The following is a 17,136-nucleotide window of genomic DNA, read 5'->3' as shown; positions in this document are numbered from 1 at the left end:
ATATCTTGATGAAAACGTTCGCCGTGTTCATCACTAACAATACCACAGTTGCTAGGAAAGAAATCCAAATGGGAATGAAGGAAGTGAATCTTTAGAGACATATTGCAGCCAAGTTTCTTATACTTCATCAACATGTCTTCTACTAGTTCCTTATAGTTTTCTGCCCTAACATTTCCGAGGAAGTTTGTAGAAACTAGGCGAAAAGCATTCCATGCTTGTTTCGCGTCACCTTCCAGCAAGTTGTTGAACCGGTCATCTTTGAAAAGCTCTCGAATCTGAGGACCCACAAAAACTCCCTCTTTAATCTTTGCTTCGCTGAGTCGAGGGAATTTTTCATGCAGGTATCGGAATGCTGGCAAAGTCCGGTCAATGGCTTTCACGAAGTTCTTCATCAAACCTAGTTTGATGTGAAGGGGTGGTAGCAAGATTTTCTGAGCCTCAACCAGAGCTGGGTGTTGGATATTCTTCTCTCCAATGGCTACATTCTGCCTGTGAGTCCATTCCTTCCTCATGTAGTGCATTTCCCTTGCTCGGCTATCCCACTCGCATAAGAAACACATGTATTTTGTATATCCTTGCTGCAGTCCCATTAAAAGGGCAACTACCTTCAAATCACCACAGAGGTGCCAGCTGTACTTGTTATACTCAATGGAATTCAGTAGCTGCCTTAAGTTATCGTATGTCTCTTTCATGTGGACAGCATACGCTACTGGAATAGATGGAAGAATGTTTCCATTGTGCAAAAGCACAGCCTTGAGACTCAGTTTCGAAGAGTCCACAAATAGTCTCCATTCTTGTGGGTCATGAGTGATTTTTAAAGCATTCATGAGGCCCTCAATATCGGAACAGAATATCAGATTACTTTCCTTTCTGAAGAAAGGCTCCAATTGCTGGTGGCGCTTTCGATATGCAGTAATTGTGACATCTTCTTCTAGAAGATTCCATTGTTGGAGTCTTGATCCTAGCAATTCTGCCTTGTTCTTTGATAAGTCCAAATCACGAATCAGGTCATTTAGTTCTTCCTGTGTTATTCTGTGTGGGGTTGATGATGCACCACAGTGAAAATCTGGATCACTGCATGCTGATGGACCAGGAGAAGAACAGGTCGACTCACCTTTGTCTTCGTCAGATGAATCAAGAGAATATTCTGCTGGAGGTTCTGGAATAGGAAGTCCCTCACCATGTGGAACTGGTCTCAATGCAGACGGAATGTTTGGGTAGACTATTCTCGACTTCTTTCGCTTCGTTATTCCGCCGGAAAGAGGAGGAACCAAGCAGAAGTAACAGTCATTTAGGTGGTTGCTTGGCTCTCTCCACACCATTGGGACTGCAAACGGCATTGATGACCTTTTGCAATTCAACCACTTTGAAAGCTGTGTTGTACATGTAGCACAGCATATATGCGGAGCCCAAGGCTTGTCTTGGTCACCAACCTTGCATCCGAAGTAAAGATGATATGCCTTCTTCACTTGAGAATTGATACTTTTCTTCTGGTTGGCAAATGTCACTTCCCCACAAATATAGCAAAAATTGTCCGCGGTATTAACACACTTTCGAGGCATTACTGTTCTTTATTGTACGTAAATGGATAAAATAATAAGTTTTATGTAACAGTAGCTTGAACTGTCTCGCACAACGTCTAAAATATTTTAAATGCTGAACCTATCTGATTGGGCTTTATATAGTACACTGCTTACGTCAGCTTCAGCAGCCGCCTGGCATTAGTATAATAGGCCTACACATGTATAGTACACTGCTGACGTCAACTTACTTCAGCAGCCGCATGGCATTAGTATTGCATTGCATCAGAAAATGATGCAATCAACTGTGGATGATGTGAGCATGATGGTATTATGCAATGTTACATCATTATTCCGGATGTTGCTGCAGTCCTACTGGAGAAATTTACACAGTGAAACATAGAAAATGAGGTATATGAATATCTTCAAAACGAGAGCCAATACAAATTTTTCACGGTTATATTCGTGTTCGGCACACCAAAATACTACAGATTAGGGCCTTTTCAAGTCAGTAATGATTTCACTGTTGACCAGTGTAAGCTGTCATTATGTTTGCATATGGATAAGCTGTAATTATACTGGCATATGGATCATAATTAGCAGCCGTAAGAGTCTGTCATATTCCACATCATGGTCTCCGTCAGCCCAATTCCACAAATAGGGTGAAGCTATTTTTTTTTATGATCACTGTATTTAAACTTGTTTCATTTCTGATAATTCATGGAAGTGAAATATCTTCTGAGTTTATTCATTCTTTTGAGGTTATTCATTCTTTTGAGGTTATTCATTCTTTTGAAGTTATTCATTCTTTTGATTTTATTCATTCTTTTGATTTTATTCATTCTTTTGAGGTTATTCATTCTTTTGATTTTATTCATTCTTTTGAGGTTATTCATTCTTTTGAGTTTATTAATTCGGCAGAAAATGCTGCTGTTAAAGAGCTATGTACTTTTGATTGCAGTAAACAGAAGACTAATATAACGCTAGGATGTAATTTAACAAGAAATATCTGTAATTGGAATTCTAACAGCAAATTTCGCATATCCCTTTATGTCCCTTCCATTATCTTTTCTTTCTTCTTTTTGTCTCTCTTTCTCCATTTTGTATTCAGCTACTGTATGATTGACATATGGTGAAAATAATCAATGTAGCTTGTTGATTTATACTCCCATTTTATTCAGGGTACGACATTTTAACTAAGATGAGATGGGGGGAAAAAAGAAAATAAGCGAAGCCACATCATGTGTGGTACTTAAAACCCCAATTGCTACATTATATCATTATGTTTCTTTTAATCTTTCAATGATGGTTGTGTAAACATACGCTTGTACATCTTTAATTGGCATATAAAAATAGATTTCTCAATTTGTGTAGAACAATATTAGAATGAATTCGTTCTTTTGGCGGGCCGACAAGCCACTGCCAAGATAGACTGCATATAGTCTCGTTCGATTCACATCCAGTTTCACTTTATTCACAATTATGAATTTACAAATAACAAAAACAAGATTGTACACTTCAGACAATGCAAGGACGCATTAGTTCTGTCTCAATTATGTATTCAAAGGTCATTTTAGTTCATGCAGTTGACTTGGTTACCGCCATGATTATTCTTAACACAGAAAAGCACCGACTGGCTAATCTTGGTTCGTGTGACATTATCAAAACCATAAAGTACGTTAGCAGACATTGCAAAGGCAGATAACTCTCAAAGAGGCAAATTAGAACATTGCAAATATCTAGGAACATATATTCGATCCAAAATCCCAAAACATCAGTCAGAGATGATAAGTGAATAAATACATATTCGTAAAGAATCAGTATCTAATTTTGCTTAATCCTAAATTCAATTTTACTTATTCTGGACAAATGTTGAGTAGATTAATTATTATTATTATTATTATTATTATTATTTGAATTACCATCACGTCTGTTTGCAATATGCACTTACTTGTATATGAAGCTGCTACTATCTCTTATCACAAAGGAAAATCATTTTAACGAAGACTGGAAAACGATAGATATACAAAGTTGAAATACGTGTTTCAACAATTCGGATAACAGCTAACAGTGCAGAAATAATCATTGCAATTTTTATTGGCCACATCAATTCACGACTGAGTTAGATATGACACTTTATTATGTAAAGCTAATAGTGTTGTAAATCATTTTGCATGCAGATTAAATCGGACTTTTTTTCAGATGAAACACGTGTGTTCTATATTACCTTTATTGTTTCTTTGCCTTTATTTTAAACTGTGGAACTTAAAACAATGGTGCTACAGAGTGGGGATTAGATCGTCTGAAATTTGTATTGAAATATATTTGTATGGACAAATTGATTTGGTATTGATTCGTTCGGATATCCTATAATAATGATGAATATTTCTCACTGCATTTTCAGCAAGCTATTTGTTATCAGCCTTAAAACAAACAAGGGCATGAAAAAAGAAACCTAAATAACGTTTTTCAAATTCCCCAATGGATCTCTGATTTTGGTACAAAATTAACTCAAGATTGTATAAAAGTAACGATCCCTGTTCTTTTAATCGATAGTTCTACTGAGTTTTGCCATTTATTTTTGGGGCCCCAGGTGTCCAAGTGATCTAAAGCGTTCTCCAGTACCGATCACTGCCATCTCACCCCTGTCCATATAGGTTGACGTTACGGGGTCAGACAATGTGTGTATATGAGAAGCTTACAAAAGCTCTCCGTGAGACACATGCTCTTTCCGGGTTCTTCCTCCACTGGTTGTACTAGTCGCATGTAAAGTCTATTATGTCCCGACAACAACAACAACAAAAACAACAACAATATTATCCTGTCAATCAGGCTCGTAGCTAAACCATTTTCTCGTCATACGCAAGCATAGAATGCCTAAGTCATTCCCTTCGTCGCGTAGCGAACAGCAAAGAAAGTGGTTGCATACATTCAATGTAAACACTGGTCATGAAATCATCGAGTGATTTTTCTCATATCAAGGTTGATTGACGTAATAACAAATGATAGAAATAATTGGTTTGAAATCCATTCTTTTTCTTGTCAAACTTTTCTTACGCAGCTGCGTTTCTGCGTACAGGCAGTTACGCGCCTGTCAGTTAAGCTGAAACAGGTTCGATGACTTGATTAATAATAACAGTTATCGCAGTAGATATAAGAGAAAACAATGGATACTAACTATAAGATTATCATCTCCAATTTTGCAAAGAACATACCTATTAGCATGTACAAAATGAAGTAATCGTGACCTGTCGGTTTAACGCTCAGTCGTCATTAGCTTATCATGTTAATCATTCCTGTTTCCTGAATTGTATAAAACTGAAATCTTACAACAGTTAGGAATTGATTATTCTATATCATGTGGATGATTGTTATAATTTCAAAATATGGAGGAAAAATGTCTTTAAAAAATGTTGGCGCTTAGTCACCTTGTATAAGCTGATTACACTTCCTCCGTCATTTTCACGCCAAGTAAAATGTAAAGAACCAGCTTCTCTCTCTCTCTCTCTCTCTCTCCATTACAATTATATATCTCTTCATCAGGGGCGCCAGAATATGGGGGAGGGGAGGGCAAACATGTAGTGGTCAGCTATTAAATTTTACGGATATAGGCCAATACATGTTTAGAGGAGAAAATCGGTGGTGATGCCCCTCCTCCTTGCCCCTAAGTGCGGGTCACCATGATCTTCATCCATGATAAATGTTGGTACATGTTAAAATTTTGGAATTAAGGAAAGCCATCTTACCTGGAACGGCATACATATTTGGATTGATAGATTCAGGTAAATTCCAATTAAATCCCTTAATTTTAGTGCGCCGCAATTATTGCGAGCATATATTTATTGTAATGACAGAAACTGGTACAGATTACAGAAACTGGTACAGATTACAGAAAGCTCGCTTTTTGCGCTTTTGAACATGAATTTTGTGCATGAAACGCAAATTCATTGAGGAACGGCTCGAGTAAAGCTTACAACAGTTACGTCCCATGTTATCTGTGAACTACAGACTTTAAAAAAGCAGACAATACAGTCTTATCCCTAACCTGGTACAGTCATCGATATGTATGTTTGCTTTGCCAAAGTATTCTTTTCTTTGTATTGAACGGCTGATAATCCATCAAAATTATCTTTAGTTAATGGCACCCTTTTGAGACTGTGGCGATATCGACAATCTAAAACTTCAAGAAAGAATATTGACAGGACTGTAACTAGGCTATCTTATCCGTTATACTTTGTAAATGCAAAATGGTTCTGAATAATTTCCTGTTCACAGTGGAGAAAAACTAAGTAAATCGTTTAGTTTTTAAAGTATTATATAACAATATACCATATATATATATATATATATATATATATATATATATATATATATATATATATATATATATATATATATATTCTGGTTTAAATCGCCTAAGGCAAAAATGGTGAAATGGAATTTAATTTTTTGTTTTGTCTATATGTCACCGGAATACTTCTTTGTTCAAAGGAAAATGTATATACCTTTGCAGAAAATAAAATAGCTACCTTAAAACGAAGTATGCTGGATATACCTACATGATTGTGGATGATTTTATGCTTGCGTGGGTACAAAACCAGATTTTATCAAATATGATACTGTTCTTGACCTACTTCAAGAATTTAATTATACAAAAGATGACGACGTGTATGGTCGGAATAGTCACGACGTAAGGGAGATAAATCACTATGGAGAAAAACTTCTGCAACTATATCGGGAACATAGGCCAGTTTTTATCATCATCATCACCATCATCATCATCATTATCAGTCCCGTAGTCTGGTAGACCGTTGGGGCACCGCAGAAGACCAAACAACGAGCTTCATTCATTCCTCTCGATTTTCCGTCTTTCTCAGTGAGTCGCTCAATGTCAAGTCTGTCCACTCTCGAATGTTATCTTCCCACCTCTTTATTTGCCTGCCTCTCTTTCTTCTTCCTTGTACAGTAACTTGCAGGATTGTCTTGACAAGTCCTGATGATAGTAAGACATGCCCATACCACTGCAGTTTACGTTTTTTTCACTGTGATCAGGAGGTCATCGTGAGGCCCAATGACTTGTCTTATCCTTTGCCGTATTTCTTCATTGGTGACACGGTCTTTGTATGTGACGCCGAGGATCTTTCGGAAACATCTCATCTCTGTGGCCTGTATCCTTTCCTCTAAGTCAGCTGTAATGGTCCATGATTTGCAGGCGTAGAGAAATATGGAGATCACCAGTGAGTACATCAGTCTGACCTTTGAACTGAGTGCGATGTTCTTGTCGCTCCAGATGGGATTCAGTTTTGTCAGCGCTGCCGTTGTCTGTGCAATCCTGAAGAGTACTTCAGGTTTCGATCCTTCATCTGTTACAGTTGCCCCCAAATACTTGAAGCTGTGGACTGTTTCTAGCTTCGTACCTTGGACCCAGATGTGAGGGTTGATGCCCTTGGTGTTGCTGGTCATCATTTTGGTTTTCTCTGTACTGATTTCCATGCCGTAGGCTGCAGAGGTTTTCTCGGGGCTCTCTACTAAGCTAGCTAATTCTTGCTCATTTGCTGCTAGTCTATCAGTGTCGTCCGCAAAACGTAAGTTGGTGACTGTTCTGCCTCCGATGCTGACTGTCCCTTTATTCTTTTCAAGCGCGTCAGCCATGATTCTCTCCAGAAAGATGTTAAATAGTGTGGGAGAGAGTAGATAGCCTTGTCTTACTCCGACTGTGTTCTGAACCAGTCCCCTATGCAGCCGTTGAAGTATACTGCACTTACGGCCTTGTCATAGAGGTGCTCTATTACTGTGATGAGCTTGGCATTGATGTTGTACAGTCTCATGGTCGCCCATAAGGCATGCAGCCTTGTGGGCGACCATGAGACAGTTTTTATGCACAAATTTAATGCCGCAATCACCGGCCTAGTATAAAAAAAATCATAAAAAATAAAAACACAAGTGAGGTTAAAAAAAGTCCATATTTTTTATACTTATATTTAAAAAAATGCACAAGAATATTATCCACTTGACCAGAGAAGTCAATGGCAGTTCATAACAGAACAAGTTTATGCACCCTAATAGCAAATGTATACATGCAATTTTCACATCCGACGGTCAATTTTGACACCATGTGATGCTCACAGTGCAAACACATGCCCTTTTCCTAGATGACAATTCTGCAAAACACTGTGTACCAAACAGGCTGATGCAATTGAAAATAGTTGTCATCCAATCCGTTTTTTAGATATTATACTTGCCCCGAACCCACGTGTTTACTGCTATGGAAGGCTAGCTCTTCTTCCTAGCCGACTGCTAGTATTTAACTCTCTACATACTACTGAATAACTGTGGAAGGTGTAAATGCCTGACATCGGTTTAACAACACAAGCCCGAAACACCTAGTTCACAAATATATGCATATCTTTAATTAGTAAACAATAATAGCTGAAAAAGTCACACCATAGCCTTAAGTTAAGAAACTTGCCAGGGTCCAATTTACGAGACTAGCTCCTGACACCTCATATGACTGGGTTAAGGATCGCTAATGGTAGATGAAAATCAGATAAAGCAATAGGAAATTTATATGTATTAATGGCAGCTCTACCTCATTAATTGATTATGTTTTAGTTGAGGTATGTGTTTTACAAAATAAAATGTCCTTTGACGTAGATGTTAGACTGGAGTCTATGCATATGCCTTTTGTAATTTCCCTTCATTACATGGGTAAATTATAACAGAAAGCTGTAAGTTATTCTGGAGGTAAAGTAGTAAATAAATACATATGGAACAAAGAAGGGCTGTCTTTAATTTAAAAAATATCATCTGTTAATTATATAAAAAATCGTATACGATATTAAATTATATCAGCTACAAAAAAGCTCAATAGATGCATCGAAAGAATTAATGGAATTTACCATGATGCATCAAAACGAAAGGAAAACAGTCAATAGAAAGCAAAACCTAGCTGTGACATCTCATTGAAAACTTTCTTAAGCGCATGCTTGATTCGAGAGAGAATAAATAGCAGCGACAGTTCAGAATACAAGGCATAGCTAAATTGCTTGAAGATTATAAATTCCATAGAAATATGAACGATAATAAAATTAGTTGTTTTTGTAATCAGCATAATACTCGAAAACTATGCAACATTTCTGGAGCATTGTAGAGAATCAGAGCATTCGTGCACACAGCAACATTTCTGGAGCATTGTAGAGAATCAGAGCATTCGTGCACACAGCAACATTTCTGGAGCATTGTAGAGAATCAGAGCATTCGTGCACACAGCAACATTTCTGGAGCATTGTAGAGAATCAGAGCATTCGTGCACACAGCAACATTTCTGGAGCATTGTAAAGAATCAGAGCATTCGTGCACACAGCAACATTTCTGGAGCATTGTAGAGAATCAGAGCATTCGTGCACACAGCAACATTTCTGGAGCATTGTAGAGAATCAGAGCATTCGTGCACACAGCAACATTTCTGGAGCATTGTAGAGAATCAGAGCATTCGTGCACACAGCAACATTTCTGGAGCACTGTAGAGAATCAGAGCATTCGTGCACACAGCAACATTTCTGGAGCATTGTAAAGAATCAGAGCATTCGTGCACACAGCAACATCACATCCTCATCTTGACTTAATTCATTTTTCCAGTTATATTGACCTGTTACAGGAAAATGAAAACATTCAAATAGTTCACGATACTCTTGGTAGCATAAACACGGAAGAGGACGTCAGCATAGCGCGGAATAAACCGAAGTGAGACAAAGCTATGGTGAAGATGCTTTATCCAGCGAAGAATAACTGGTTTTAGAGCTGGTTATTCTACAGTAGATGATATGTTTATATTATATACGTTAATAAAAAGTGAATATTAAAGAAAATATATGTATAGACTGTGTACAGTATTTATAGACTATAAAAAGCCTTTGATAGAGGAGAGAGAAATTGACTGTACCAAAATCTAGTTGGTGAAAATATCAGTGGAAAAATGTTAGGAATTATTAGGGTACATTCCAGTGATGTAAAAGCATTTCTTAAGCCCACCAAATGTAATACAGATGTGTTTATCTGTCAGGTGGGCGATCGTTAAGATTGTTTTTTTTAAAATCGCTTTTGCGCTTTTCCTAATATATTTGAACCATCTAAAACCCTTCTTAGTTGACGGAAACGTGGGAGTTTCATTAGAAACCTTAGAACTAGTTTTTCTGTTGTATGCAACCGATTTAATTCTCTTTGCTGACACTACCCACCAGTTGCAAACTATGCTCTATAGACTGTATACATACTGCTTAAAGTGAAAATTAAAAGTGAATCTGGAGAGAAAAAACAAACAAGAGAGAATGTATTTCGCAGAGGTTGCAATCTCAGAAGTTATGAAAAGTGGTACTATGGTCCTCCAGAGGTAAATGTTAAATCATATTACAGGTATCTAGGATGCCTATTTTTAATCCAAAAAACTCCTCGTATGTGTGCCAGAAAACTCTATCCTTGAAGGCTATGCATGTTTTGATGTAAATTCTTTCAAACGTTGGCATAGTATCTGTAACTGAATTGTTTGACTCGAAGATAACTCCCAATGTTAACTAAGGGACTGAGCTTTGAGGATTTCACGATGCCAATGACACTGAATAAAGTTAATTTGTCATTTTGTAACCATATTCTTGGTATATTTAAATCTGTCCCATTTGAAGATAATTAATTAGGAAAAATTAATATGTTGAATACGAACGTACTAAAGGGGGGGGGGGTTGTGACTGATCAAGTTACTCATGGATTTGACAATGTTTGATGTACTCATGGTTGAAATATGTGAAGATATTTTTAGGCAAAACCCTCAGGATAATATATAATCAATGGAGAGACTGCGTTTCAATAAGTCATTGAAAATATAATTCATTTGTCAGCAATATCTAGAATTGTTAGAAGATATAGAATGTTGTTACATAATCACTATGCTTACAGCGGGTAACTTGCAAAACAAGTGTAATACAGAAAGATACAAAAACATTTGTTATGAAGAAAGATTGTGTCAAATTTGTAATGTTAATAATGATAAGGAATTTCATTTTATACTTGCTTGTCCGCTATATGGAGAGGGATTAAGAAAACATTTACCTACCTTTGAGTATAAAAATAGAACTTCATACAAAATGATGCTAGGAAAATTCTGATGAATAAGTTTTTGCAGTGCTTGATATACAAGCCTTGAAGATTAAAGAAGCCGTTCTATCGTCAGTCCCTGCTACATAGACATTATATCAATATCCCAAAACGTCTGTTTGCTTCATGCAGGCGTTAAGGTTCTCTTTATTGTGTGATTGCTGTGTAAATACATTTATATTTCACCTAAATAGAACACAAACAATATTGGTTAACTGCATATATAACACTTCCAATAGATACGATGTTCTTCTGTTACACACTGAAACACCTTTCTGTACTGCATGATGTACGGATATGTATCATAGGCCAGTGGCCCGGATTAATAAAACATTATTATTATTATTATTATTATTATTATTATTGATTCCTGCGTGAATTTTGATTTACCGATAGCGAGCATTGTCCTAATACGAATAACTTTCCTTGACTGTAAAGAGCAAAAGACTTGGCTGGTCATGAACTATAATATAGTCAGAAAAATGAGATAACACGTAAAAATCGTCAAGAAATAATATGACAATAAAAGTTTTATTTCTCCTAAACAGTCATACATTTCATAATGCCATAAATTTGATAACGAACAGTGAAAAAAGCCCTGAGACTCTAACTATACTGTGTTCTTGTTGCTTGAACAGCGGAAAGTTCAAACTTGATATAACTATGTAATACATGACTAATAGTCAAATCTGCTAAAACAAAAAAAAAAAAAAAAAAAACACGAGTCCCTTGAAGGGACTGAGGGACTGACGCTAAATTGGAAAAAAATTAATGTACAGGAATCCAGGTTGTGACTATTGATTGCTGAAACTATGTTTTGAAAGTTACATTACAAAATGTTCATTTAGGTCGATCTACATATAGACAGAAGTGTTTACGTGGCAATATCACAATCCCTTAAAGAGGACTAATTATAAAAATTTTAAGATGACCATCAGGTTGGAGGTTAGATCAGCATCATTTTATGTACGACCAAAAAGATATCATAAAATAATGTTAGTAACAACGTCCCTCGAATAATTTCCAGGAATGTAAGATAAGAACATTTCTTCTTTGTAACTACAGTTTGATGTAACCATAGCTGATATTATCTAACCATATTCTGTAACCATAGCTGATATTAAATTTTCAAGATGGCTGCTGTGTAGGCCATATTAGATGTTAAATCGACGCCAGTTTCATATGGATCTTCCAGACAACACAAGAACTTTTTGGGTGACAACCCCATGTCGATATGGCAATCCATTCAGTACGAGTAGCGATAATATGAATTACAATATGATCGCCGTATTGGTTGTAAAATCTGTACCATTTAGGGCTAACTATATATCATAAGAGGACTTCTGATGAAAACCCAATGTCGATATTACAATCATCAAGAAGGAGTAGCGATAACAAGATTTTCAAGATGGCGTCAACATTATATGTACGAACGACACCTTTTTGATTTATGGCAAACTAGACAGTGTGTGTGTGTGTGTGTGTGTGTGTGTGTGTGTGTGTGAGAGAGAGAGAGAGAGAGAGAGAGAGAGAAAGGAGGAGGAGGAGGAAGGGAGGTAATGAAACAAACTTGTGCTAACAGATGGACGGACGGACGAAAGACGACGAACAACACGCCATCCAAAAACTCTTTTTGGTGTATACCCAGTAGAGCTTATAATTGGTCACATACAACATTATGGTACGTTTAAAATTATTTGGTCAAATCACAGTTGTTCCTAAAAAAAAACCCACAACTTTCAAAATATATTTCCAAACATTGATATTTAAAGGACTCATTTTTCAATATCTATAATATACATTTTGTCGAGACACATTTCTTTTCAATTGTTGGGGTGTGATTTGGATTTTTCACGTAGCTTTAACAATTTTTCAGTCATGTTGCTACGATATCTGCAGTGTGACAGTTTATAGTGATGTCTAGCACTTAGGCATCATGCCGCAGACATGTAGCATGATGTCCCACCCAGTCACATTATTCTGACACCAGGCCAACCAGTCCTAACACTAACCTCTTAATGCTGAGCGCCAAGCGAGGCAGCTGTTAGTACCATTTTTGTAAGTCTTTGGTATGACACGGCCGGGGATCGAACCCACGACCTTCCGCTTTCGAGGCGGACGCTCTAACCACTAGGCCACCGGAGCGGTCGGTTTAATATGTAGACTTTCTGTCATAAATGGCTGTTTTCGCTAGTACTTTAAGCCATAATGCGCACCCAAAACTTTAACATCACAGATCAAAATATCGTATTAACAACATAGATCAAACTAAGATCATATTATACGCCGGCTGATCAAGGTCTACGCTTTTCGTCACACTCACAATCTAGTACGAACACCAGGTTTTTTTTCTTTCTGCAACCAGTGTTACTTTCGACACCTATTATTGAAAAAGTATATATTTCTTCTTCAAATATCTTACCGAATGTTCGTCTAAAAAAGATTTACCAGTTTGGGAAGTACCGCTACAATTACCTCAGACGCTCTTTCGGAGAGTCGAAGTAATTTTAGTCACATCGGAAAGAGACGAGAGTGTTCCGATTGGGCATTCGGTAATAGCGTATCTGGGACTACGCTGTTGTCAGTTGGGTGCATGTTATGCAATGGTATACACATCGTAGTGAAATATCAACAAAGAGAGACGGATGCAAAAATCGAGTTACAATAAGAGCTGACTTGTGAGACGTAGGAAATAAAGAAAGACGTTTCATCTCGAAACAGACCTAATGTAAAGGTGTTTGTGTTATCTTTTAACCAGGCTTAGTCAAGCAAATTGAAGCAATCTTATTAGAATGCGCACGTGCATATCGAAACCTAATATGTTTATAGACACCATTGAAAGGAATTTTCTAGAAAATTCAGATTTACGGCGAATGAAAATTCAGCCATTCAGACTGAATCAACCTCCTTTGTTCATATTAAGGAAAGTCAAACTTTATCAAACAGAGTTATGCCTCTGTGAAAAGCTGTCGACGTGGGTGCGCAAAAGTGAGACACCCTTCTGTTATTACCTGCGCAACAGGAAAATTATCTCAGGCGGCTGATAGAAAAAACAATCAACTCTGACGGGGCGGGTTGAGTTCATCTGCACAGTTATGATTGGACTAACGTAAATTATGAAACGTAGTTCAGTGATTTCACATATAGGATGCAATTTACAAAAACTCATTCTAGGTGATGAAGAGATTCTTATTACAAAATAGGGGTCTGTTTTAATGTTATGTTTTTCTTTTACGACATTTGCTCTCCCATTGTCAATCTGGGTTGAAAATCTGTGTTTCGTCAAGGTGATTTGTTATAATTTGGAAAATGATTTGGAATTAGTTATGAATTTCGCAAATAAAAGGGAGTGTTGTTTAGCAGTTCGCGATCGATAGAAAACTTTCGTATCATTCTTCAGTTGAAAATTATGATGCGAGTTGTAACTGAATGTCAGTTTAATTAAGCAGCCGAGTAGTTGGGGAGGGTGTGTATGGTCTCTTGGTATAGTTTGATTCCGGTATTTGAACATTAAAGAGTCTCTGCAGGGAAGTAACTCTCAATACGGTTCAACCTTTTTCTGCTAATATGTTTGTTGTTGAAAACAAAACTTAATTTGAACGACTGATAATAAGGAAATGAAATGGCACAAAAAGAGGAGACTCAGTGTAGTTTTCCAGAAGTGAAATTCACGATTTAAGAAAGAGTTTTAAAATGAATTTCTCTCTCTCTCTCTCTCTCTCTCTCTCTCTCACACACACACACACACACACACACATTAACAGACACAGACACACACACACATTGCGCTGATCAAAACTCAAATGGCCGGTAGCTGGATCAGAGCCAATGCAGATGTTAGTCTGAGCCTAGCAGGATGCATTGTAGCCGTACAGTTTATGCGGGAGCCTTTTTTCCGGTAGTCGAAAATTAAATCACAAAAATCTAAAACGCGAACATTCGCATGTAAATACAATCTTGTTTTGATATACAAACTGAACTTTACTTCTCTGAAATATCAGTCTGGAGTCTATACAAACAAAATCCGCCATAATTTTGGATTGTGGATCGTCAATTGTTTGTTAATGCCAAAACTGAACGTCGTATTTGTCTGTATTCTTGTGATCTCAGTACAGATTTCTCTTTTGATGCAATCATAAACATATTTTCAGCCTCAGGGTTGACTAAAATTGGACGGAATAAAAAAAAAGCGTTGCTGTAAATTGTAGTACGTTCAAACGTTATAATATCAGTCTTTTGCATTTTGTATTGAAAGACATCATGTCCAACAGATATTCGGAACATCAACGTCTTCTTCTGATAGTTTAAGAACATATTTGTACAGTTTCGCAGGTGTGACTAAAAAAAAGCTGGCAGCGACACAGCTGGAAATAACTTTTTTCATGTTATTGCTTTACTGCCGACGCATTTTATTTTATTATTTCTGCCATCTTAATTTCTCCACCTCGAGTGCGATGCATAATAGGAAGCCAGGGTACCTGCTTATTTGAAGAAAAAACAAATAAAAATATTGTGTAGTATGCAACGGAATAAACCTGGGATGTTCCAATTCGTCAAAAACGTCAATATGATGGTAGATAATCCGGATTTTCGTCGTAACCGAACGCTTCAAAATCCTTATGATACAAACGTTTCAGTGACAAAATTTGATCTTTAGATAAATTTAAGTAAGCATTCTTCAAAGACCCTATTCTTTGTCTTCTTATATCTTCCTTTGTTATGTTTATTTTCTTACGTTCATCTAAAACCATCCGATAGAAAGAAGATGAACTGAGACGCTGACTTTCAACATTGTCGGGAAAGTTTGTTTTCAAAGGTAGGTAGCCATTGAATTGAAATGCAGCCCATATTCTCTTTGCTAACTCAAGCTTATTTGCGCACTTAGCGTGAAGTGGAAATATTCTAAAATTGTAGTCAATTTCGTCTTTTATTTCAAACTCTGTAGGATTCACAGAGTTTATAAATGTAAGCATTGATTCTAATTTAAGCTGTTGCAAAGTGATGATGAGGTCCGGTAAAAAAGTTTCTTGTTTGCCGATCAAGTGCGGTTTGAACGTGCAGGGGTCACAGAGGTCGCTGGCTGGAAGCCAGTGCTTGTCTTGATTCCAACTTACAAAAGATCCATTAGTCAATATAATGTATTGCACAAACTCTGAAAAAGTTACATCCTTCCCACATCGGAGAGATTCGGTTGTCGCATTGTACCTAGTCCTCCGTATTATCTCTTTTCCTTTCGTGCTCCAGAAATCTGGAAGAATGAACTTATCGATATAAGCCGACCATAAACGAGTGTACGGGTTCCTTACCGTCATTGACCGGAAAGAATTCATCATAAAATCAAAGTCACCCGGATGCTTGATATTAAAATGAACAAAGAATTTCGAATTTAAATAATGCGTTTGAAACTTGGTGATATCCAAAGGGCTTGCTCTATATTTGGATTCACCGTTCAAATATTTTAGAAGTCGAATATAAAGTGTGCACCCAGCTTTCTGCACAATGCAGTAGGAAAAATTGGCAGGCTTATACCCAGAGATTTCAGTCATGGCGCCTCTTGTATTTATATTCTTTCTGCAAAATTCGTCCACTCTTATCTTTCTCTCCTCTAAAACACGAATATGTTCAGACGAAAAATTTGTGTGGAAAGTGGAATTTTTCTCTCTTTCTATAGTGGAGGAGACCACTGCATCATGTGCTGATTGAAATTTACCCTGACTATCCGCTGACGACGTTTCTTCGACGTCTCTGTCTGATGACGACTAAAATGAAAGATAAATATTAAATAAATAAGTTTAGTATAATAAAAAATACAGCAAAATAAACTGACGATGTATCAAAGACATGTATGAAGCTATCTATCTATCTATCTATCTAGCTAGCTAGCTAGATAGATAGATAGATAGATAGATAAATATGTAGGCAGGCAGGCAGGCATGCAGGAAGCTAGGTAGGTAAATATATAGATGGATGGATTTAGTTGTAAATAATATGCAGTGCGTGTTTTCTCGAGGTTCACGCTGAGCTTGTGACCGCCATTCGCGGGTCATTTACAAATATGTAAGGTATGGTTCTCCCAAATCACTGACTATATAATGCCTTCATGTTGAAAGTTCATTTTTATTTATTTACTGAGAATTTATAGTTTTGTTTTTTTATAAAGTCGATAAAGAAAAAACATAAATATGGTTTATTTTCTGCCTTGGGAATTTCTAAATATTGCTTTTGCTGCATTATCTTGCTAATTCGTGGTCTTGTTCCATCCTTCCTATTTTTTCGTAAAACAAACGACACTTCCAATAGGAATGGACTTCTGATATATCTTAAGAGGATCTGCTAGACTTACCTCCCATGGTATTTTTTTAACTTCCACTCTACCAGTTGTCTTGTCCCCAACTACAACTTCTGTAAAAGATTAAACCATAGTTTTAAATTTTATTTCTTCTTTGTCTTTTTTTTCAGCACACAAATA

General features: G+C 36.8%; 1 protein-coding gene and 1 non-coding gene across 2 annotated transcripts in view; both read right to left on the bottom strand.

Moving 5' to 3' along the window:
• Positions 1–7,474: 7,474 nt before the first annotated feature.
• LOC149805928 (uncharacterized) overlaps positions 7,475–17,136 on the bottom strand; it is a 28,221-nt gene continuing 18,559 nt past the window's right edge. Inside the window, exons 2-3 of the mRNA XM_089950713.1 lie at positions 17,011–17,069; positions 7,475–16,426 (exon numbers count right to left, since the gene is read on the bottom strand). Of these exons, the coding sequence (XP_089806839.1) occupies positions 15,230–16,426; positions 17,011–17,069 (1,256 nt within the window). The 3' untranslated portion in view covers positions 7,475–15,229. The remainder of the gene's footprint in view (positions 16,427–17,010; positions 17,070–17,136) is intronic.
• Positions 12,740–12,816, bottom strand: Trnas-cga (transfer RNA serine (anticodon CGA)). The gene has a single exon. It is a non-coding gene; the product is annotated as a tRNA-Ser (tRNA).

The sequence above is a fragment of the Sinohyriopsis cumingii genome, chromosome 2 (genome assembly GCF_028554795.1).
Source record: "Sinohyriopsis cumingii isolate HCF-2022 chromosome 2, ASM2855479v2, whole genome shotgun sequence".
In the NCBI taxonomy this organism is placed as follows: domain Eukaryota; kingdom Metazoa; phylum Mollusca; class Bivalvia; order Unionida; family Unionidae; genus Sinohyriopsis; species Sinohyriopsis cumingii.
This window is presented reverse-complemented; position numbering and strand designations above follow the sequence as displayed.